Here is a 22,723-nt window from a genome sequence, read left to right as displayed (position 1 = left end):
GAACCGAATTGGATGAAATTTGGTGTGATGATTCTATGCACTAAGAAGTTTAATTGGGAAAAGTATGAAGATCCTAGGTATTATTCAAGTGTCTGAAAAAAATTGACAAATAAACTAGCATTTTTTGCAATTTTTTAAATGATTTTTCCGATTTTTGCTACAGCAATAATTATTTTTTCGAATTTGCTACTTACTCTATCTTGTTCAAAATTTAATTACAAAACTTTTTTCCTCTTCCATTTTTGTCTAAAACGAATAGTTGCCAAGTTGTCGACGTGAAATCCAAGAAAAAAATGAATTTTTTTGCTATTTTTTATACTTTTTTGCAATAACAATTAAGCCCACGTTTTTTTTATTTGCATAGAAAAATTATCATTTCTGACGTTATTTGGAAGCCGTTAAAGCAAAAATCTCCGATCATATGCGTTTTACCCAACCCGAAACAGACACCGCCTGGATTAAAAAGAATAGTTCAGAGTTTTAATAGTGACCTTAAGGACTTCATTATACGATATGGCCGACCATGTTTCGGGTCTATCCATCAACGTGCTGGGAGATAAGCCCTTTTCATGAAAGGACTGGCCACCTCTATTTTTCTCCATTCAATAAAGAGGCCCTTATCTTTTGTGGCCGAACAAACGAATTATTTCGTTCTTATAGCATCTTTTGTGTATTAGAGGTTCAATGTAAAGAGCGAAAAAATCGAGAGAGAAAAGTGCACGGCGAAGAAAAAGTATATTAAACTTAAAACAACGCTATCTCATTATACTGGAATTGTACACTGAGAAACAGTTTTACTTGAATATTCTATTATAATTCATTTTTACTTATTTAAGGGAACCCAAAATATTGCGATTTAATTTAACTTACCTTTATTCTAAGCTCACCTCTGAGAAGTAGTAGGCCTTGAAAGTGCGGTTTCAAATATCGAAAAAAATTAATATACTTGTACCAAGAGCATTAATCGACAGTAAGTAGAGTTCAATTGAAGCATTTTAAAGGGTTGATAAGGGATGATGCACCATTAAAATGTGATAGAATACAAAGACAATTTGGGACCACCCTTGCATTTTATTTCATTAAAATATGTTGATAATAAGCAACAAACGCAAGTTTGATCAGTGAGATGAAAATATTTATTAGTCCTAGTCCTATTAAGATCAAAAATGAGTGTCAGTTGGTTTCCTCAACGAACCGAAACCTATTTTAGAGCGTAATTTTCTAAAATATCAAAGTAACTCGCGTAGATGGTTCCGTGGGTCATTCAACTAAAATTACGAAGTTTACCGGCCTTTGTAACATTTATTGTCCTCCTTGTTTCAAAGGTTATCCCTCGTATTCATTGAAACGGAATATAGAGGCTATCCTAGCTGCTGTTTCATAGAAACGTAATGTTCAGATAATGGGCACATTCTCATCTATCAAATTTAACCGTAAAGCTGTGGAAACAAGGGGCGCGGTGAATTCGCGTCAGTTTTTTGTTTCAGCAACACGACTTACTATGAAATAACGAGAAAACGATACTATTATTATCGAAAAATAATTTTATAATCGATGGTTTGTAAGAAGTTACTTTTCACAGAAAAAAATTCTGATTAAACTAATAAGCACGTTAAACCTTATCACAGTCAAAATATCTTGTACTTAATAGCAGATTGCAAACTTTAAGCAATATATGAGAACCTCTTTGACGAAGTGCTCACCGCTTGCATTTAATTCTCAAGCACTTGCCTTGCGTCGTGGCAAATTGCAACTAATCATTGCACAAACAAGCGGTTCGCTCTGTAATTGCTGTGCATTAGCCGGCAGGCGGCCATATTGGATTAGAAAACCCCCATTATCTAATTAAGTCGTTCAGATAAGATGTCGTGCAATATCTCAATGGCAAGACATGCGATGGCTGACGGCGGTGTATCTTCATTAGATTATTGATAATACGCAGCCTAGTGTCACATTTCAAGTGAAATATTATAGAGGAGAATGCACTATTAGTCCTTTGGGTATGTTGTCCTGGTCGGTATGGTATTATAATTGTAGATGTCTACGTTGATTTTGTCACGTAGCATTAAATTTACAGAAAACATTTGTTTTAAATTGTTAAGTGTTTAGGTACCACGTTGTTTTTTCCTCGAAAGTGCTTTAGTGATTGAGTCGAAATTTTGCATAAAATAAATCGGTTTTGCGAAAAAACTTTTGTCGTTCATTTTTTTAGAAAGTTCTGTTTACTTTGGAAGAAGATAAATGACTTTAACTATCAGGAACTTGTTTTATTTGCATTTTTAATAAATGAATATTTATTAAGTTCTTCTACTTTGTCATTTGATGGAACTTTAGTAAATGAACTGAGATATTTTCAAGGTATGGAAACTATACAGATTTTTCACTCAACAAGATATATGTAATTAGAACTAGATAAATTAAGAATTGTTTTGTGGTCAAACTAAAAACACGTTTCATTCACTTGAAATAATATGCCCTTGTGCCCATTAGATCTTTTTCTCTTTCATTTTTGATCACAGAAAGAACTTAGATAATCTGACGCTGAGATATTGTCACTTGTCACAATTTTTTCTGTTTAATATACTCACGTATTGTTATATCTGTTCAGTTCAGTTATAATCCACTTCGAAAGCAATTTTTACCAAAATAAAAAAAATCCATCGGTCAGCAATTGTTGAACCTCTTGGGTTAGGAGTCCTTGCGACTATTATATTATATTATATTGTGTCTTAGACTTTTTTGGAACAACTTCTCATTTGTATTCAGCCACACCTCGTGCATTACCTTCCATTTTCCTTTTTCAGCGCGTTCTGACAACTTAATTGAGTCCAGCGTAATCAGCTGCGTTGAAAATCCACTCCGTGCGAAAAGGTCCTTCCACCCTTGTCTATTGTGTAATAATTCGCCCTGCTTATTCGAAGCCTTAATATAATTTTTATATTTTAACCGACCGTTTGCCACGAGAGCGGATCTTTTAGAAAGAGGAACAAATGATGAACATAAATCTTAGGTTAAGTCTCTACAATGTTGCCAAGTCAAATTATATTCAGTACATCTGATTTCCATAATAATTTTCATATTAAATGTCCTTAAAACGAAATTCTCACAGCATCCCACAAAGAACATTATAATTCCTTTTTAAAAACATATATGAAAAACTCGGACGGCACTTTCCCGCTGTTGCAGACTTTGCAGATTAGGATCTATATTTTTATTTTACCTTTGCTGGTGCTCTTTGAACCTAGGAAACGGGACCACGCTTAGTTTTTGCTGCAGAAAGCTTTGCACTCTAGCTTTATTAGCGGCCGCTAAAGTTGAATGGTTAACATTACAAAATCAACACTGAGATCTGTTGCTTCCTGTTTTAATAAATACAGTTGTAATAAAATTGCGTGGGAAGCTTTCGTAGCTTTATCATTTGACTTTATTTATAGGAAATATTAATTTAACTAAACTAATAAAACTTAATTAGCGTTAATAATCAGGAGATTTTTGCGAAAGGTTCGTCTTTCTTGCGAGGAATTTATGGCAAACACTGAAATATTAATACAGTTTTAGCTTCACTTCTAGACGGTATAAGAGAGTAAACAATTTTGATTAAATTAATTAAATATAAGAATAGGAACAGGAAGTTATTATGCATTTACAAAAAAATACGAATAACACTCAAAGGTGGGGAACAATAATTAAAAACGACTTTATAATATTGTTCAGTCAAATATTAAGGTAAGTCGAAAGATGTGCAATTTTAAAATTATCCAACAGACGTCATTCTTCTTATTCTTATTAAAAGAATATTTATTTATTTGGCTTCAAAATGCCTTGTCATCCATATCGAAAAGAAAAAAAGTCATCTGCTGGATAATTTAAAAATTACCCACCTTTCAGCTTAAGAAGAGTATTTTTAGTAATTCCATCAATAAATAACTAAATATATGTTGCTTGATCGAACCTAAACAAAGGCAGTTTCTAGACTCAATCCTTAACCTTATCCGTAACAAATCGATGAGAACGACAGAAATAACAATAAAAACAATTGAATCGACGCCAACTTTGATCTCGTCTTTACTTTTTTATCCGTTACTTCTATCACAAAATGGTGACTACTTATGTAGTTGGTCTAATCACTATGCTATTTATCAGTAAAAAATAACGACCGTATTGATCTGTAAATTTCGAGGAGCTTTTTAAATTCGATATTTAACTTTTTTGATGAAATAAATATGTATTTTTGCTAAAAGAAACATTATCAATTGATAAAAGATGCAAAATTTAACACCTTTAATTAATTTTTAGCAAAAGTGACAATTTCAATTATTCGAATAACAATGAATGAAAAGTTGCAGCGGTTGTTTTTGGGATGCTTTGAGAAAAAGAAAACTGAAATATCCTTATTCTATTCATTAATATTAGCTCCTCTAAAATTTCCATGCCAATTCAATCCCATATATGCTCCCCCTAAGGGATTCAACCGACGCTAATGTCCTTTAATTACAAACCAATACATTTTTATCTCCAATACGTCAAAGCAAATTACGAATTATCACACCGGCTCTAATCCACTAGACGACTGGGCTCAATCTGTAGCTAATTTCATTTATATGCAAATTTGGCCGATGCACCCGAGGGGCACCATCGGACAGATTAAAACTCTTCGGGGGATTTACACTTATTAATTTAATTAATCTCCGATGAAGTCATGTCGTTCGAAACTTTGAGTAGCGCCATGCGCCAAGTTTGTAATGCTGTGGGGTCCTTTTTAGCATTAATTTTTTGTTTAGGAGTTTCTGATAAACATCCCTCTTTTGTTCTGCTTTTCGCCCTAATGAGATTCATGGGTAGATAACCACTTATGTAATTTAAAATGAACGCTTGGGAAGATTTTGCCAAACTTTCGAATAGGAGTTTTGGGTGCTGGACAACTTTGGTTATTAATCCTCGAATATCGTGTTTTTTTATCAATGAATTAATAAAGGAAAGTTCAAAACAGGAATATATGGCAATAACGAACAGCAAAAAGTGGGAGAATTTAAAATTATTTGTGTCTGTCACTGTTTTGGACTGTATTTCATTCAATATGCAAATATTTGCGGTTTTTTTTAACTATTATTATCTAACTCATTCGCAAGTTGGTTGATAGAAATCAATACTCACCGTTACAATTGTTAGAACTTTGACAAACCAACTAAATTCGTATATGAGAGCAAATTCCGTGGAGACCAGGAAATGTCGGAGTTACTCTCTAAAATGAAACCTCTGGAGAAGCTCTAGATGAAATTTTGACGAATGGGGAATATGATCTGCATAATATTAGTCTAGTTTTCAGCGAGGCTTAGAGCAACCACTTCCAAAACGTATTGTCTTCCACAAGATGAAATGGCATATTTTGTGAATGAATTCAATTTCAATATACTTTTTTAGAATTTGGTTATATGGTTAGAAAATATAAGACGTTTCCTTGATAAAATCAAAATTTAAGAACAGTTGAAACACAAGACAATTTCAAATATTATTTTTCTTCTTTTAGTCCAGGCACTAAAGGAGAAAATAAAGTAAAAGCTCCTAATTTTTTCGGATAGCGTGGATTTTCCTGAAAATTTGCATACAAGCTCATCTGATCTCCCACTTCAAAAGTTATATTGTCTAGATGTGTGCTTTTTTCTATTTGGGGGTGAAAACTACCCTTGTACAAAAAAATGCGAAAATCGCAAATTTACGTATTTTAAAAATTCAATTCATGTTGAGTAAAGTTCCTTTCATGTTTTTCAATATAATTTATGAAATTTAATTACTTTTCAACCCTTAAACATACTTAAAAACTAACCTTCCATGTCCAAAAAAATAGAAAAAAAAGTTCTCTATCGAATCGTGAGGTTATTTTTAATAAAAAAATTCCCACCCTCCAGAAGGGATGGTATCCACCCCTAAAAGCACACATCGGCACTATGTAACTTCTATTTCTTGGGCTATTCCCTAGCTACAGTTCAAATTTCACGTCAATACATTCCATTCGAAAAAATTGGTAGCCAAATTGCTTCAGTGACTGGACTATTTTGTGACCAATAAAACAAATTGATATATGAAAAAAACTCTTTCAAAACCTAGTTAAATACAGTGAGACAAACGAGATCATTCCACAGGGTTAATAAGAGATATTATGAGGTACGCAAGTATTTCTTTTCACAGTAAATTAAATTCTTGGTAACATTCCTTTAATATTCCAAAAATTTACCCTCGTCTAAAAGATAATTTTGTCAATGTCAGAATAAAGTTGTTTTATTTTATTTCAGGTTATTAAAGTTTTTTACTCTACAGCTTTTAGTGGATGCTGACTATTTGAAGATAAAATGTGTTAGGATAAAGTTAACAGTCATTCAGAAAATTATGAAGACCAACTTGATAAATCTTTTATTCTATAAATAACATAAAAAAATTATTCGTTTAGCAAATGTTCTCCTAATCTTGCATAATATGTTAGCTTATTTGTCTTATTTGTCTCTTATTGTTTATATTTAAGATCTTCTATGTCTTGATTTTATATTGTGATTGCTTACTACTTAATATTATTCTTTTTTTGGCTTCAACTTATCCTGTAATTGGGGCTAAGTACCAAGTCCTATTGGGTATTAACTTACCTAATTCAAAAAATCCCACCGCTCCCCAGAACAAGTGAAAAACTAGACGCACAAGTAATAAAATAATTTTTTTCAGTCACTATCGTCTCCTGCAACCCTAAAACTAGTCGCAGTTGGGCCACAAAAAATCACCGACCTAACGGACGCACAAAGTTATCACCGGTGAAACCGCACGCGAGAGGAGGCGATTTGGCGACGCCTGTCGTCCCGACGCAACTGCTTCCATCCAGCGTCCACCAGCGCTCTTCCCACTCTCCAGAAGATCCGTCGTTCCCGCGCGATCGCGATCCCCACGTAAACGGAAACTTTTCTCCGAATGGTATCTGCTTTGCGGGATGACCGATTCTGGGATGGTTTCAATTCTCGGTATTAACGCAAATCGTTCGGCGTTTACCCAAAATTTCAAGAAATACAGCCAAGTATTTCCTGGAGTGCACGCGTATTAGTTCGCGACTGTATCTGTCTGTCGAATGCATTGCGCTGACCTGTAGACTCCACATGGCTATCTATATGTGTTTTCAAGTAGTAGTCCAAGTTTTAATCCAATGTATTTTGACGGGCTGAACACGAATTTGATACTGGTTGAGCTTCCCAGTTTGGCCATTTAAAATTCAACTCGAAAACAACAGTCCAGTAATCAAGAAGAGTTGAATTATCTGATTAGAAAACTAAGACTTCCAAAAAATGCATCTGAATTTTTGGCTGCGGGACTAAAGAGTTGAAGATTGGTACTACCAGGAACGAAATCAACTTTTTACAGGGATCGAAATGGAGTTTCCAAAGTTCTTCAATAATGAAGACGATCACTCTCTGGTGTACCGTACAGATGTTCAGGCTTGGATGAATTATTTCAAACCTAATACTTTTGAAACCACACTTCATCATGAGTTTGCACAGGCAAATAATAAAAAAAGTGTCCGCACTTAACAAGTAAAGAAAATAAACATTGAAGGCAACACTGACAAAATCAGTAATACACCTGATCAAACCTGTGCTTAAACCTATGTAAAACGCTTTATATTGTCAGTTCTGAATCATCCTGACATATTTATATCCAACCTTGTGCAGATCTAGTAAATCAGTCTCTCAGACGACACTGGATTGAGCAGTTTCGAATCGTTGGATAAAGCGAAAAGAAAATATACCTACGGCACTTCCAACAAAAACTCATTCGACCCTCCAATGTTCTTTATACCTCAGTTATTCATAAATATTGGAATTCGTCCGCACGATTCTTTACAGATTCCTGATCGGCCTTCGGCAGAGGGCGGCGAGCAACAGGAGCAAGTAAAAATCCGCTTCGCTGACAGAAACGTGAAAGTCAGTGACTTTCGAGGCTTGAATAATGCATGATATTTTATGTTTTGGCGTCGATACGTGCGTGATCCACACGGAGAGAACTTACTGTGATCTGAAGTTAGTTTACTGTCTACAGAAATATCTGCTTTGATCTAAACTTTCACTTAATGTCACACGAAACAATTTCTTAGTTTTATTTACTCACTCCTAGATAGAAGTAGCTTCGGGATAAGAATTAGTTAATTTATGTGTTTCCAACAGCCAGTGACTTATTTGAATCTATTTTATTGACATGTAGATGTTTATAGCACCGTAAAAGTTATAAGTAAACTTCGCAAGTTCGCAGACATGCATTGTGAAATTGAGTGCTCTTAAGATCGTAAAATATCCATTCAACACACTATTTTAGAAGTCCTTGCATAGACACAAGAGCTTAATGCTAATATAATGCAGGAGAGTCTATTATTTCCAACTCTTTCAATTTACTGGTTTATTACATCACTTTTATAGGAAATTCGAGATAAAATTACCTCTAGATGATTTACACGAACGTCAGACCCAGGAAACAAGTTTATATTTATCGTATTTCATTACCATTAGTGCATGGTGTTGTTTATGGAGCAAATTTTTCCCTTGTCCTTTATCTGCTAATTACCTATTGATACTATTATACTGTCATTGCTATCGACATTGCCCTATCGGCAGAATTTATTCGCTGTACTTTTCCAATTATGTCTAATTGAATACTGTTCGTTTACATCCAGGACTGTTTTCAGGAAAAGATGTCGGGGGATTTAATTTTCGCTGAATTCCTGGAATTATGAGGTGCATTTCTCTTTAGTACAGAGTTCAGGACTACCCAAGGATTTGTATGTAAATATCTGACATGCATGATATTACAGACTTCCATTACAATATAGGAATCATATCCAGGATAATACAAATCTTCAAGCGCTTCTTATATATTTTTTTAAATAATAATTATTGTTTCCTTTAAAGGATATAATCATTTTAAAATTTTATATGGGGCGTTAGTTTATTAAACTTAATATAATTACATATTTTTTATTACCTCTCACAGTAAACAAAGAGGTAAAGCAAAAACTGATATCCCCCTGAAGTCTGTCCTGTTTAAATGAAGTTAATTATCTGTCCCGTTCTGTTTTGCGGACTTTATTAATTAAAAGTGAAGTAATTTGCGTTCTAAGCACAACCTTGACCATCCCCTTTTTTTTCAAAACATCGACCTACGAGCGTACGTGCTATTCCAGATTAATTTGGATATCTCTATCCCTGGTATTGAATCATTGGACCTGCTGTGATTTACGACAAGGCATTGCAAGTTTTCACTCAATTTTTCAACATACGAAATTTATCCTTTGATTGCGAAAACTTTGATAAACTTCTAATGATTGTCAAATTGCTTCTACTTAATCCTTAGATCGATATTCTCAAAATAGCTGTTCCTGATTATTAATAATAATTATCGGAGTATGCGTTGGTGTCTCCAAAACAATGTGCGGTAGTTCCTGATTCACGGCATGCTTTGGAATTCCCGATATGCGAAGTTCTCCCACAGCTTGTAGGTAAGCTGTGGTTCTCCCATCGATAGAGTTTGGCAGCGTTTGTAAAAACGTCGTGGAGTGCCTAGACAGTTTTTAGAGGAGTATGGGATTACCTATCGTCGACGAAGAGGCTTTGTTAGGAAACCGTGAGTTTTTGTCCGGGGTTTGGACGGTGTATGTTCAATATCCGTAATTAATGGAACCTTGTATGAGGATTACACGATGTCTTGTCGACAGGCCACAATAAGTGAATATAAGAACATGGTGATGATACAGATTTAGCTGTCTTTAATTAACGATAGATAACACTTAGGTTTATTTTTAGACTAAGCTATTTCAAACTGGACTCTAGAACACTGTTGAGAATTTATTGCGAATTCTAACAGATGGAAATTGCATATCACACATCTTGTTGCCTTTGCCTTTTTGTTTTTGTCGTTACCCTAGCAACAAGCGTAGTATAAACAATGGAATACGTGTTTAAACTGCACCTAATAAAGTCGATGGAGTTTCACACAGTGAAGACCTCACGATCTAGCCCGAGGGACTAAGATGTTTTATTCATGTAGTAGGGCCACTCGATCACATAGCGTAATGAAAATATTGGCCACAAACTGATTTTAAATAGAAGATTTGACAGACGTGCTCCTCAAGGACCTAGTAGTTTTCAGTTATTTAATGACTAATTGGAAAGGTCAAGGTTAAGGGGTGATTAGTTCACAAATAACCGCATGGGGTGTACATTTTTGCCCTTGTTTGTAGACAGGGTGTTTCTGAAACAAGTGCGCAACCACACTTCATAATAAAGATAAGAAATAGTAGATAATTTACATATAAATATAAAAGTATTGTTTTACATTGAGTACTTAAATAAAGGTTCAGTTTAATGTAACATTTTCTGTTTTTCCTTTCATATCTCGTAGTGTATGGTCCGCGTTAGATGGAAAACAACAAATGAAATAAGAGATGACTCTCCTGTGACCACCCTTAAGTAACCTTATTTTAAAATTTTACCAACACTTCTTGTTTTGTTGTGACGCGTCATATTACGCAGATAAAGCAAGTTAAGTAAATAAGAAATATATGACCCTGAATAAAGAAGGGCAAAAAGTCACATAAACACAGATAACAGCATTATATTTTGGTCTTGAACTTAAAGTATGTGATGCAAAATACAAGTAGACACAAGCCATGGATAAACTTCAGTGCTGTGACAATGACAGGATTTTTGACAATGATTTTTGTAAGTCTCCGCAGATAATGTTACTTTTATTTCCTAAACGGATATATAAATTGTAAGTTATTTAATTTAGCTGGATGAAATATTTCGGAACCTAGTAGATACGCAGTTAGTTTTGGAATATTTATGAATTTTGTGGGAATACCTCTCGCGTAGTGAGCAGAATCCCCATCATTTTGTTTGTAAGCCATCTGATAAGTCACCCCTTAAAGGTAAACAATTCTTATTAAAAATTGCAATCTCATTTATATTTACAAATATTAGTCATTGTTAATTCATTCACTCATTTAGTTTCTACTGAAATTGTCTTATAGTTCTAAACACAACATTGGTCAACTATTGACATTGAAGATACAAAAAAGTAATTATAAAGCATCATAATTGTAGTAGTAATTTCGTCGTTTGTAATCAATAATACTTAGAGTTAATAGAAATGCGTTCTCGATTCGTTATCTGTAATCTGTACTAATAAATGACTCGAAATATTTTCTTCAAATAAGTAACTGTTAGTCACCGATATAAGTTGAAGGTGGACTGCTGTCGTTAAACAAGGTAAAAGATAAAAAGCGCATATTTCGATTCTATATGAAATTGTGCAGTATGGTAGAATAGTGAGTTATATTGAATTTGTGGTGGTTGAGTGCATTGAATGAACTAATAATTTTCCAACTTTAAAGAAGTTGACTGGAGATTGTGGTTTATCGACCCAAAATTATCAAACAATAATTTGTTATTTGTAAGTACATACATAAATACATTGGTCACTGACTTTTCACATATGACAATAAAGAAAGATTCGACTCGACGTATTACTAGAAATTATAGTTTTAAGAATATATTTGTAATTTTACTGTAAAAACTGTAGATTTGTTATACAGGTTCGGAAAGTTCCCATGGTTCATCGGTCGTTACGTGAGAGCGATAAAGTAAGTCATAGAAATCCGTGCGATAGAGAAGGATGGCTAGAATGAAGGCGTCTCATAGTCTCCGCCCGCAACGGCCGATGAACCATGGGGACTTTCCGACCCTGTATAGTAGCCATGCGAAACAATTTTCAAATTGTCGTCGATGCTCAAAGCCAAGAATTTGTCAAATTCAATGACGTGATCAAGTATATACAGGTATAATATTTTACAAGTTATTTAAATAACTAGTTTATAACTGAATGAAATAGTTTTCCTCTCCCTATGATAATACCCGGAAATGAGCGTTGCTTTTTATATTTAAAAAGAATAAAAGATATTTTAACACAATGAGACAAGGTCGAGTGCTTTAACTATGTCCACTATAGAAAAATTCATCGAGAAACTTATTGACGACCTCGCATATCAGTAAGAAATAAACCTATTCTCTAAATATGGCCCATTCGCTTCCAGAAATCTGTGTATCATAACCTAAAATATTGTACATGTTTCACCTATACTCCAACATTGCACTGTTTTTCAGGCCGCAGAGGTAAAACCACCACCCGCGTCTTTTGCTGTTTCCCATCGAGACGGACAAGGTGGGGCTCGCGAGAGTGGTTGCTGGAAATGTACGTCTTGGGTAAACGCCCCAAACTCATAACATGCCCTAACTGTCGTGCTGTCCAAGAAACCTACGTGGTACTCAAGTGCACAAAGAAAACTCATTTTATGGCTGCTCTGTTAACGCTAGTGTTACTTTGCTGGCTGCCTTACTGCACGAGGAGGTGTCGCATAGCCGTACACTACTGCAGAGCGTGTAAAGCGTACATAGGTCGGAGCTAAAGCAGGCTTGATTGTGAAAATAAATCATCTTTTATTTATTTTTGTTAATTTATTAATTAATTTAATAAACCTGTTTTTTACTGTCTATTTTGTTGGTACTTCCACATACCTGCCTATCGATTCATTTACATAACCACCTTGTGTATCTTACATGGCGCCCGACGTAGGGCTTAGAGAATTTTTTACATTTCTAAATAATTTAAGCTATCAATTTACTCACAAATTTTATTGGAAGTTAGGAAACGACAAAATTAAATCCAACCTAACATAAGTTACTGGGTACATTAAGTTTTTTACTCGGGTCGATGGGTGCGGGTTTAAGGGTGCCGGTTTGTCTGTTGTATTCGCCAATGAGGGCTCCACAGTGGCGGCAGTAGAGGTGTATGGTGCTGGACTGGGACATCAGAAAGGGCAAGAAGCAGATAGGCCAGCAAGTAACCATGCACAATGCTCCGAACTGGGTGTAAGCGACCTAAAAGGATTCATTTGTACGTGACAATGTGATAAATAGGCAACATTGGCATTTGATTCATGTAAAAAAAAGGGTTAAGTACTAGTTTTTCTTAGGCTAAATAATAAATTTTTGCAAAGATGGTTAAATCATGAGAAAACTACAATTTTGCATCAAATTCAAGTTTGTTTACATTTTATCTGCCCTCTTTAAATACAAAATGTTTCCGCCAGAGGGCAGAGCACTTGATTTGAATTGGGAATGTTGTCTGTGCTGTGGGCAGAGGTCACATCAGTTAGATGTTAGCAATGAACTATACATGTATGTATATAGTTCACTGGGTGTTACCTTCTATTTTTATCTTTGTCTATCATTAGTTGCCTACCTTGTTTCTTTGTTTTCTAATGCAGGGCCTATCTTCTTTCCCACACAAAGGACAGATCACATTCAAAGGCCCAGGTTTCCACGTCTCAACTAAAATATTGTTAAAATAACTTACCCGTTTTTTTTCTATATATTAGTTCTCAACTCACTTGTTGTCTTGAAAACTGCGCTTTTATTACCGACAGCGGCGTCTGCAGTTGAATATAGACCTTCAAAACCAAAAATTATAAACTTACATGTTGATGAAAGACTAAAAAATGTAGAATATACAGTTATCTCAATTTTTTCAAACATTTTACCCACCTTCGGATGAACTAGATGTTGATTCCCTACCGCACCCGCAGAGAGACGTGTCTTCGACAATGAAATGGGTCATTTCCGCATCAGGGTGGTTTTTGACGAGGTGTTCTCCAAGGGTACACGTGCATACCGGGTCGAAGGGCAACTTTTCTCCACATATCTGGCATATCAAGTAGCGCTCCATTAATTTTAAACGTACTTTCCGGGCGGGATCGGAGGCATTTTGCTCTTGAGGGATTGTTTTCTCTTCGAGGGATGCTTGCACTTGTAGATTTTGATTCTCTGACTTTAATTTGACGGGTATGCTTCAAAAATTGTGTCAAATTGTCGGGAAATGACAGTAACATATCATTTCATGAATATTAACACTGTTCAATGGCAGCAGAAAGAGGCAGAAACCCCACAGAGGTAGACATCGAAATCTCTTCCATAGTATCCCAAATTTTAAGTGACCTCTTGGACTCGTCAACTGATCAAACTCAACCTTCAGTAAACGAAGGTTCATCCACCGTTCTACCTCAACCAAGGATTAACACGGAAGAGAAAACTGCTGAAAGAACTCGATCAACTATACCTTACCAAACATGTACAGTGAAGGATATGCTGAACGAAATCCTGGACTGTACCATCATCCGTATGCCATCAATTCAGCTGTCATCAACTTCCACAGGAAGTAACAGAAACTCAGTAATTTCGTCAGGTGCTCCTCCAGAGTACCTGTTAGATCCTAGTACTGTGTCAAGGCAGATATACAATGTAAGAAGGGACAGCAACGACAATGCAACTTCTAGAATGCAATGCACTGTCAAAGAAGTGCTAAGTGAGCTTATGGACTATACCGTGTTCAAGAAAATGGAGTGTCGGGTGAATATCTGTGATAGTATTCCAGGTACCTCCAGAACCAGGTCGGAACACCTCGAGCGAACGGATAACTTGAGAACATACGAGATTTATAGGTATTTATAGGTACATAAAATTGAAATAAATACACTGTTTACAACGTGTGTCTCTAGAGCTCTTAGTGCTGGGATTGTGAACTCTACAAACGCGATTCACGACGAAATCTACCTGCAGAAATCTGCAGGGTTATCCAGACAAAAAATACTGCCTTCGTACTCGTCTGTCATAAGAATGGGACCCCCTCCTAGATCTCGGATTAAGAATTGCTCCTCTTGCTCCTTTGTTCCAAGAAAACCACCACCAAGTTATGCTGAGGAGGAGGGCATATGGGAGGATAGTCCCAGTCTCATATCTTGTAAGATAAATTAGTAATGTTGTCGTCGTAGTGCAATAGTTAAACAAATATGTTTACGGGTGTCAGTTATAACTCTTAATCGTGGATGTAGATTAAAATACGATCTAGTTGTTTACCATTTACCAGCGAGTGTCAGATTTTGCTATATTTGGCTACTATCTTCAATTTTAAGATATTTCAATTAAAATCTATACGCCAAAGTATAGTTAAATTAGATATATTAAATTACAATTTAATAAAAAATGGTTGGGGCGAACTCTATTGACGCCGCCACTGTCATTTATTCACAAGAACTTCTATGACAAGAACAATGCAGGGTGCGACATCTATTATATTTTCTCTAACCTAACTGCAATGTATGTTAAAAAAGCTACAGAAATCTGAAGTCAAGCGTCAATTGAATCGACCTATAGGAAAGTGGACTATTATTTACAAACAAAAGTATATTCTGTACGATAAACGTATGCCAGCTCCAAGTTGTTATAAATAATTCTATAGTTTCAATTTTGATAAAGTTATTGCTAAATATATGATGTATGAATGAAGAGACCACCAGCATTACAAGAACTTGATATGTTGGTTGCATACACTACAACTAACATTTCAAAACAATTTTTTATACAATTGAAAATTGAAATACACTCCAGTACATTATTTAATTAATTTAATTTCAGCAGAATCGGCCGTGTTTGGTCCCGACCCCACGTACATGATATGCCCGAGATGTAGGACTGCAGTTGTGACCGAGGTGCAGGTACACCGATCGATCACAACCCACCTAATCGCCCTTTTCTTGTGCCTGTGTCTGTGCTGGCCCTGCTGTCTCATGCCGTATTGTCTCAGGTCGTGCAACTACTCGCATCACACTTGCCCCCACTGTTCCTATTACTTCGGCATGTACAGGCCGTTCTAGAAGTGCCACGGGATCGTAAAATAAATAAATAGAATTAAATGTGCCGTCTTCTTAATTTTTAACAAAGACTCAAATTTGGTAAATTTAAATTTATCCATGTTTGTGTTTTCTAGGAAGTGGCGAAAATTTTGTTCATCTCTAGCATTTTACAATACTTTTAAGTTTCCCTCTAAATATACATGATAATGTGGGCGTCTGTTTGGGATGTTGGCTGGTATTCGGTAATGGACACTACTTTTTGAATTTTTCATATCCGCGAATGCACCTAAGAGCTCGCTATCTGGCGGTGACAAGTGATACTAGCACTAGCACTAGATTAGCGATAGTAGCGAAACAAGGTAATTTCTTGTGTGACATTTCATTTTGTATTTTATTTAAAACTGTGTTTATATAGTGTTTATTTTAAGAACACTGTTATTTTAAGAAAATAGTGAGGAAAACTTCAGCAGTTATGGATAAAAAGAATTTGTAGAACTACTATTGTTCAGTTTATGGTTGTTCATGTTCAAAAAAAATCCAAGTTTTCATCAAACCATTGAAGAAATTTTCAAAATACTATTGTTGATAGCCAATACTCCCTGAATTTCAAGAGGGTCGTTAGTAAGGGCAGTAGTTTGCAAGCACAATGAATAAATTTCTAAATTTAAATCACTGTCCAATTTTCCCACATAGTACCACATGGCCAGCGTTAAAAACTGCCTCTCCTTCTGATATACAACAAGAATTTTCGTTGGCATTTAAATGGGAAATGTAGGTATTCTATAACGGATAAATTCATAGTTATAACCTCAAAAAATGTACATTAAATTGTAATGCTAAAAACAAACAGGGTAGACATAAATACTTGCATTAAAATTTATTTATATTTGAAGCCTATAAAATAACACGAAAATCAAATAACCGCAATTTAATAACAAAATTACTAATATAATAAATGAGAAATAAAATGAATGTCGTTCAAATAAATGTGAAAACACGAACGGCAATGTCAAAATTACCTTGTCTCGGAGCTTACCGCTTTCGCCGCTTGGTGCGCTTGCATCTTAAAAATTATCGCGGTTAAACGACATATTTTATCGGAAAATTAGAATATACGTTTTGTAGTATTACACTTCTTTTAAATTCGGACTGAAAAATTAAAATCGGACTGTATAGAAGCATGTGGGTTATACATAATTCTATTATTATTTAATTTAAATAATAATTCTACAAGTAAGGTCATTCATCGACCAATAATAAACTACTACTAATCAACCAATCAGAGCACGGAACTAAACATCTCTACCCTCTACCGGGCACGCCATAAACTAAGCTCAGGGCTACCAACTACACTGCCAACCTACTTCAAGGCGGCAAGTTTAAATAAATTGCCTACAATAAGAAAATCAAAATATTCACAGAAAGTGATAAATATTACGTTAAATTCTTTGCAAGGCTCGCCTAGATTTTTTTAAATATAACTGCCTTATTTTGGAATAAGAATAAGACTTCTATTTAAGAGGGCTCTATAGCAAATAGGCAACCAGCAATACACTTTTATAGATTTTGTTACACAGTTCCTATAAATATGAATCCATGCCATGACTTTCCTCCATTTTAACACAGATTTTCTATAAAATGGAGTTAGTTTGAAACTCTAATTACTTTTTGTCGCAAAGAAGTTGTAATTTACGATGCCGCTTATTCAAAAGCGGCAAACTAGATTGCTATAGGGCCCTTTAACAGTTTCAATTGAAGTATATTGTGTAATGTTGGTTGCCTAATGTCGGCGGTCCCATGGCTTGTAATCATTTATGTTTTCTGTCAAAATGGTTTTGAGGTTCGGTTAAATTTTTGTCTTTATTATTGAACGAGAGATTCTCGAATTCTCACAATTCGAGAAATAAAACAAATGTTTGCACATGAATATAACTTTATTTATATTGCAAAAATCCAAAAAAAATATGTTTGATAACATACAGTACTGCCATTGCCTACAACAAGTGGATACAAAATATTTATTATACAAAACAGATACAAATACGTTATTAATAATACTCCGTCCCCACATCCACACAAACAGAGTAAATTTGATTAAAGTAAATTAAATCGAAATAAATGCAAGAAAATATTAATTAAATCCATTAAAAAAAAAGCCATTAAACACTCCCCTATTTTCGGTTAAATCGAATTAACTGAAAAATTCTTCGATATTTCTGCTGGGGTCGAACTTGATCAGGACGTCGCCGAGTTCCTGTTTGGCGTTGGCGGCGCTCGCCACCACTCGCTGCAGGTTAATTTGGTTGTCGTTCGTGTGGAGGGGGCACCTGCCCTCCCCGAAGTGGTTGTAATCTTGGACGGCCGCCCCGCACAGGTAGCACTGCCTCGCCCCGCACACGCAGGTCATCTTGTTGCAGCCGCTCTCTTTTATAAATTTCTTGCCGCACATGTGGCACGTCCTGAAACGAGACGATTTTTTTTTTGATAAACCACCTTCCATTATCCTCGACACAAATTTAGAAAACGCCCTGTGTTGTAGATGATGAAAAGTAAATTTTCACTAGTTTTACTTCTATTCTATCGTGCGACTTAAATTTCAAAGATTTAAAAGCAAAAATAGACCAAAACCCTCTAATTCCCGCACGGAGACTTATTTCAGTAATTTTCCAATTTGACGAAACACTCGAGAAATGATAAAAAGAAAAACTTTAGTTAATACCTTGTCAGGGCTTCAGTCATTTTATTCTCGATGTAGGTCCTCCTCCTGACGTCCTCGTCGTACTCGACCTCGTTGCACTTTAAGGGAATGTGCGATACGTGACGACACATCCGGCACGATTCCGTCATGCAATCCATATTACAGCACTTGATGACTTTCTTATCGTCGGGCACGACGACGATCCAGTCGCAAAACGGACACATTTCCACGCCATCGATGTTGGCCCTTTTCGCTTCTTCGATAGCGATATTTTGAGCGAGCTTCTCGAAGGTGTTCCTCGGCAGGACCATCTACGAAATAATCCCGGTCTATTTCAATCGAACAAATTTACAACTTGTACAGATACTTTTATTTATAAGACAGGGAGAGAGACAGAGAGTGACGATATGAAGGCACTTTTTACTTATTTACAGTGCCAGGGCAATTGAAAGTATTTTTTTTATTGGGAAATGGGACAGCAAAGGAAAATAATAGTAAAAAGTGACAATTTGGAAATTGTAAGGAAATTTACCAATTCTGCGCTTATGCGATGCCTCTGCTGCATTTTGCAGGCGTTCATTGTAAATGAACTCATAAACAAGTTCATTATTATCATGCACTAGATTCTACGAGGAAAATTAATGGGGAAAAATTATATAAAATGTTACTTTAAAATGTTTAATTTTAGATACTGGGTGTTGAAGTTAAAAAAAATAAAATTTTCTTTAATCTTTCGATTGCTTCAAGCTAATTTCCTGAAATTTTTTATCAGGGGGTTTTTGGACATGACAAATTCGAATTTATCGACGATTTCGATCTAGAGAGTGCCACACACGACCATTAGGATGCATTTAAACTGCTAAATCGTTTTACTGCTACAGTGTAGTACTTCAATTTGGACTGGAAAAATCTTTCCCCCCAACTTATCTGCTTAAGAGGGCTCTATAACAACTAGGCAACCAGTAATACATTTTTATAGATTTTATTACACAGTTTGTCTAAATATGAATCAATGCGTAAATAACAGACTTTCCTTCATTCTAACGCAGATTTTCTATAAAATGGAGTGAGTTTGAAAGTCAGATTACTTTTTGTTGTCAAGAAATTTGGAGTTTGAATCGTAAATTACAAATTTCTTTACACCGAAAGGTAATTTGAGTTTCAAACGAAGTCCATTTTATAGAAAATTTGCGTTAGAATGGAGGAAAGTCTGTTATTTGTGCATTAATTCATATTTAGACAAACTGTGTAATAAAATCTATAGAAGTGTATTGCTGGTTGCCTATTTGCTGCAGAGCCCTCTTAAGAAAGGTATATCTTGCTAATATCTCTAAAGCCAACCGTTTTCAACAAAAAGACATTCAAATTTGTAAATATATAAAAAAATTGTTTTTGCTATATTTGCAATAATTATGTTGTATTTTTTATTTCAAAATAGGTATATCATGTGTAAAATTTAATTACGAATCTTGTTTTCCTTTTCAATTTTTCACTAAAATGAATAGTTTTTGAACTGTGTTGAAAAAAAGAGAAAAAAAATGGATTTTTTTCCAATTTTTTTCACTATTTCTTTAATAATAAGCAATTAAAGCCATTAAAGCAAAAATTAGCGATACTAATGTGAAAATAGGCAATTTGTAACAATAGAATGTTGCGAAAATATTATCTGAACAATATGCGAAATGAACAGCACAATACAATTGCCATTTACCGTAATACACAATATTATTTTTAAACGCTTATTAAATGGACAAAAGCGCAAATTAAAGCAAAATATTTACTTGCGGTTACCTGCAAGGTGTGGAGGCTAAATTCCGAATCGCAGGTGGCGAAGCACGGGAACCTCATCCCGGCGTTTCCGATTATATTCTCCGCCCCCCTCCTGACGCACTCCTTACAGAAGACGCAGCCCTTCAGGCAGAAATAGCACTCCTCGGGTATCAAGTCGCCGTCGAAACAGCACTGACATTCCTGGAGGAGATTGTACTTGATCGCCTCTTCCCTCTGCATCTTATACACCTCATCCCTGTGCTTGAGCTCCCGCTTTATCATCTTCTGGTTTTTTAAAAACGCTATCTGAAAGCAGGAACGTTGTTATAATGCGGTAACGGCAGAAGTTACCCGCGTACCTCCTGCAAGAGAGCCAGATTCGAACTGTCTACGTTCTTCTCCTGAGGGCGGGGTCGTCTCATGCTCTTACTCATTCTGTCCAGACGGTCGCAGATTTCTGCGAGGTTCCTGTTCTTCCAATCGAACAGGAGGTCGATGTACTTTTTCCTGATGAAGCTGTAGTTGTTGTAAAGGAACGTCCGGGCATATTGTACGTCGCTCTCGTCGGCCTCCTCGTCTAGGGATACCGAGCGGTTGGGATCGTTAAACCAATCTACCGGATTCGGTATAGCTTCTAAGAATTTATCGATATCGAACTGCTTGTAGAAGGCTAGTTCTTCCTGCTCTTTCTTGTGCCTGAAAAAAATAATGACGCAAGGCGAGAACGTAACCTTTTGGAAATGGCGCAACAGATTGTTTAAACAAAATAATTCTTACTGCAAGTATTCCTTCATGGTGGGATAGTCGTTTTCCTCGATGGCACACTGAAGAAAATTAGACACATCGTCTGGGGTCAGTAAGGCCAATCTTTCGGCTTCCTTCTTCAGGTAGGTGGGATCGGCATTGGGCAAAGCGTCCTTCAACTGCTCCCAAATCGATAAGGGATCCACTTCGATTTTTTGGTAACCGTCTAAAAGTCGACTACATTCTAATACAAGCATTCTACGATGAGCCCACTAAAATTTTGTACCTGTAATTAGCCTCTGGACAGCCACATTCAAATTAAAATCCGGCATCTGATCCTGGCAGAACTGCAACATAAAATCGGGGTTGGCGTCAGGGAACATCTGCATCAAAACTTCGTAGTGTTGGTCCAATAATAATTCCTCATTGACGATGGGTATATTACAAGCTCCTTCGTACCCAGAAAGTAAATTGACCATAATGTTCAATTTCGCTTCGAAAGTGTCATCAGGATTATTTTCTTCAGCTATCTGTATCATGTTGTTTGCAATATCCTCTGGAAGCCCAGGATATATATCTCTTAAGGCAGCAATGAAGTCGGGATTTGGATCCATGAGATTTTGATCCATGGGATTTGGATCCATGTTTGTATGAGTTCTGTTGACGAATCAACAAGCTTATTTAAAATTAAACTATTTAATCTGAGATAAAGCTGTATACATATTAACCGTTACATACATTAACCTGTTTCAAGATGGCAAGCAAAGAATTTAATTTCTAGAAAAAAAATAATGAAAACAATCAACTTTATTTTTATGTACCTATTTTAAATATTTCTCTGAACATACGGTTCTAAAATAAACGGCGTATATATCTAAATAATTTAGTACAAAGTAGGTATCATTTATCACTGAATTATTTTTACCTATGCCTAAGCAGCTATTCAAATCTAACCTCAATTCAACTTAAATTTGTAAAAAGATAATTTATTGCAAAAAGCTTGTATTATTTGTACCGATACAATTATCATATCATACTTTTTTTAGCATCACTCAATATCGTCTAGAGATATGGTGTGTAAATGTCTATTTTGTACTATCTTTTATCTTTTATTAACAACGCTATTAACCCAACATATAAAAAATATTAAGAATAGGTTGATTTTATTTATACCCACCTTGAGATTAATTGTAATAATCTTTTGTGTAACGGTTGTATACCAAAAACACTAGTTATTTCATTATAAAACTACTAATTAGGCGTTGTAGCAGATAGCAAACACCAAAATGAGTGAAACGGGAATCCCACAGACCACAGAGTCAGCACAAATAGAGATAAGATAAGAATTAATTATTGTTGTCTGCAATTTTGTACTGATATTTCTATTGGTTAGACGGTTATACATGTGGTTATACAAAGAGACAATAGCATTTTACATATTAATACTGAACGCAACTAATATTGCGCTCAATTGTAAATAATGTTGCCTATATTCAATGTTTTAAAAGCAATTAAATTTACGCTTAGTTTTATAGTATTTTAACCTACACCTAAATACCTAAATTAAAGTAAAATTTCAATGTTAATAATTGTCAGCATTCTTACAATGAATTGCCAATTATTGTACTGTAAATAGTATTACCTTAATTAATTACCATTTAATATGGATTGCGATAAAAACACCTACTTTGGCTATGAGGTATTTTGGCGAAGCGATACATTACATTCAATAATCACTGTCC

At 35.3% G+C, this 22,723-nt stretch overlaps 4 protein-coding genes across 4 annotated transcripts in view; 1 reads left to right on the top strand and 3 right to left on the bottom strand.

The window, feature by feature from the left end:
* LOC108907447 (cyclic nucleotide-gated cation channel subunit A) overlaps window positions 1–6,684 on the bottom strand; it is a 68,660-nt gene extending 61,976 nt beyond the window's left edge. Inside the window, exon 1 of the mRNA XM_023454849.1 lies at window positions 6,636–6,684. The gene's annotated coding sequence lies outside the window, so the exon portion shown is untranslated. The remainder of the gene's footprint in view (window positions 1–6,635) is intronic.
* Window positions 6,685–10,651: 3,967 nt separating this feature from the next.
* On the top strand, window positions 10,652–12,572 carry LOC108907450. The gene is made up of 2 exons (XM_018711133.1): window positions 10,652–10,742; window positions 12,186–12,572. Exons 1-2 carry the CDS (start codon window positions 10,691–10,693, stop codon window positions 12,485–12,487), a joined length of 354 nt encoding a protein of 117 aa, XP_018566649.1. The 5' UTR covers window positions 10,652–10,690; the 3' UTR covers window positions 12,488–12,572.
* Window positions 12,573–12,749: 177 nt separating this feature from the next.
* LOC108907331 (lipopolysaccharide-induced tumor necrosis factor-alpha factor homolog) lies at window positions 12,750–13,806 on the bottom strand. The gene is made up of 4 exons (XM_018710974.1): window positions 13,626–13,806; window positions 13,472–13,531; window positions 13,324–13,412; window positions 12,750–12,959 (listed from the first exon to the last, which is right to left on the bottom strand). Exons 1-4 carry the CDS (start codon window positions 13,804–13,806, stop codon window positions 12,750–12,752), a joined length of 540 nt encoding a protein of 179 aa, XP_018566490.1.
* A 3,878-nt stretch (window positions 13,807–17,684) lies between these two features.
* LOC108907340 (E3 ubiquitin-protein ligase RNF216) lies at window positions 17,685–22,309 on the bottom strand. The gene is made up of 7 exons (XM_018710983.1): window positions 22,159–22,309; window positions 21,268–21,638; window positions 21,015–21,207; window positions 20,597–20,933; window positions 20,259–20,543; window positions 18,489–18,778; window positions 17,685–18,228 (listed from the first exon to the last, which is right to left on the bottom strand). Exons 2-7 carry the CDS (start codon window positions 21,623–21,625, stop codon window positions 17,961–17,963), a joined length of 1,731 nt encoding a protein of 576 aa, XP_018566499.1. The 5' UTR covers window positions 21,626–21,638; window positions 22,159–22,309; the 3' UTR covers window positions 17,685–17,960.
* Between the last annotated feature and the right edge of the window lie 414 nt (window positions 22,310–22,723).

Source organism: Anoplophora glabripennis, unplaced genomic scaffold, assembly GCF_000390285.2.
Source record: "Anoplophora glabripennis isolate ALB-LARVAE unplaced genomic scaffold, Agla_2.0 scaffold5, whole genome shotgun sequence".
In the NCBI taxonomy this organism is placed as follows: Eukaryota; Metazoa; Arthropoda; class Insecta; order Coleoptera; family Cerambycidae; genus Anoplophora; species Anoplophora glabripennis.
This window is presented reverse-complemented; position numbering and strand designations above follow the sequence as displayed.

Coding starts and splice junctions, on each gene's coding strand:
- LOC108907450 (XM_018711133.1), top strand. CDS start 10,691: ATGGATAAACTTCAGTGCTGTGACAATGACAGGATTTTTGACAATGAT. Junction 10,743..12,185: donor GATTTTTGACAATGATTTTT/GTAAGTCTCCGC, acceptor ACTGTTTTTCAG/GCCGCAGAGGTAAAACCACC.
- LOC108907340 (XM_018710983.1), bottom strand. CDS start 21,625: ATGGATCCAAATCCCATGGATCAAAATCTCATGGATCCAAATCCCGAC. Junction 21,208..21,267: donor TGTCCAGAGGCTAATTACAG/GTACAAAATTTT, acceptor GTCGACTTTTAG/ACGGTTACCAAAAAATCGAA. Junction 18,229..18,488: donor ATGACTGAAGCCCTGACAAG/GTATTAACTAAA, acceptor GTCTCGTTTCAG/GACGTGCCACATGTGCGGCA.
- LOC108907331 (XM_018710974.1), bottom strand. CDS start 13,806: ATGGAGCGCTACTTGATATGCCAGATATGTGGAGAAAAGTTGCCCTTC. Junction 13,413..13,471: donor CGCAGTTTTCAAGACAACAA/GTGAGTTGAGAA, acceptor ACAATATTTTAG/TTGAGACGTGGAAACCTGGG. Junction 12,960..13,323: donor TTAGAAAACAAAGAAACAAG/GTAGGCAACTAA, acceptor GAATCCTTTTAG/GTCGCTTACACCCAGTTCGG.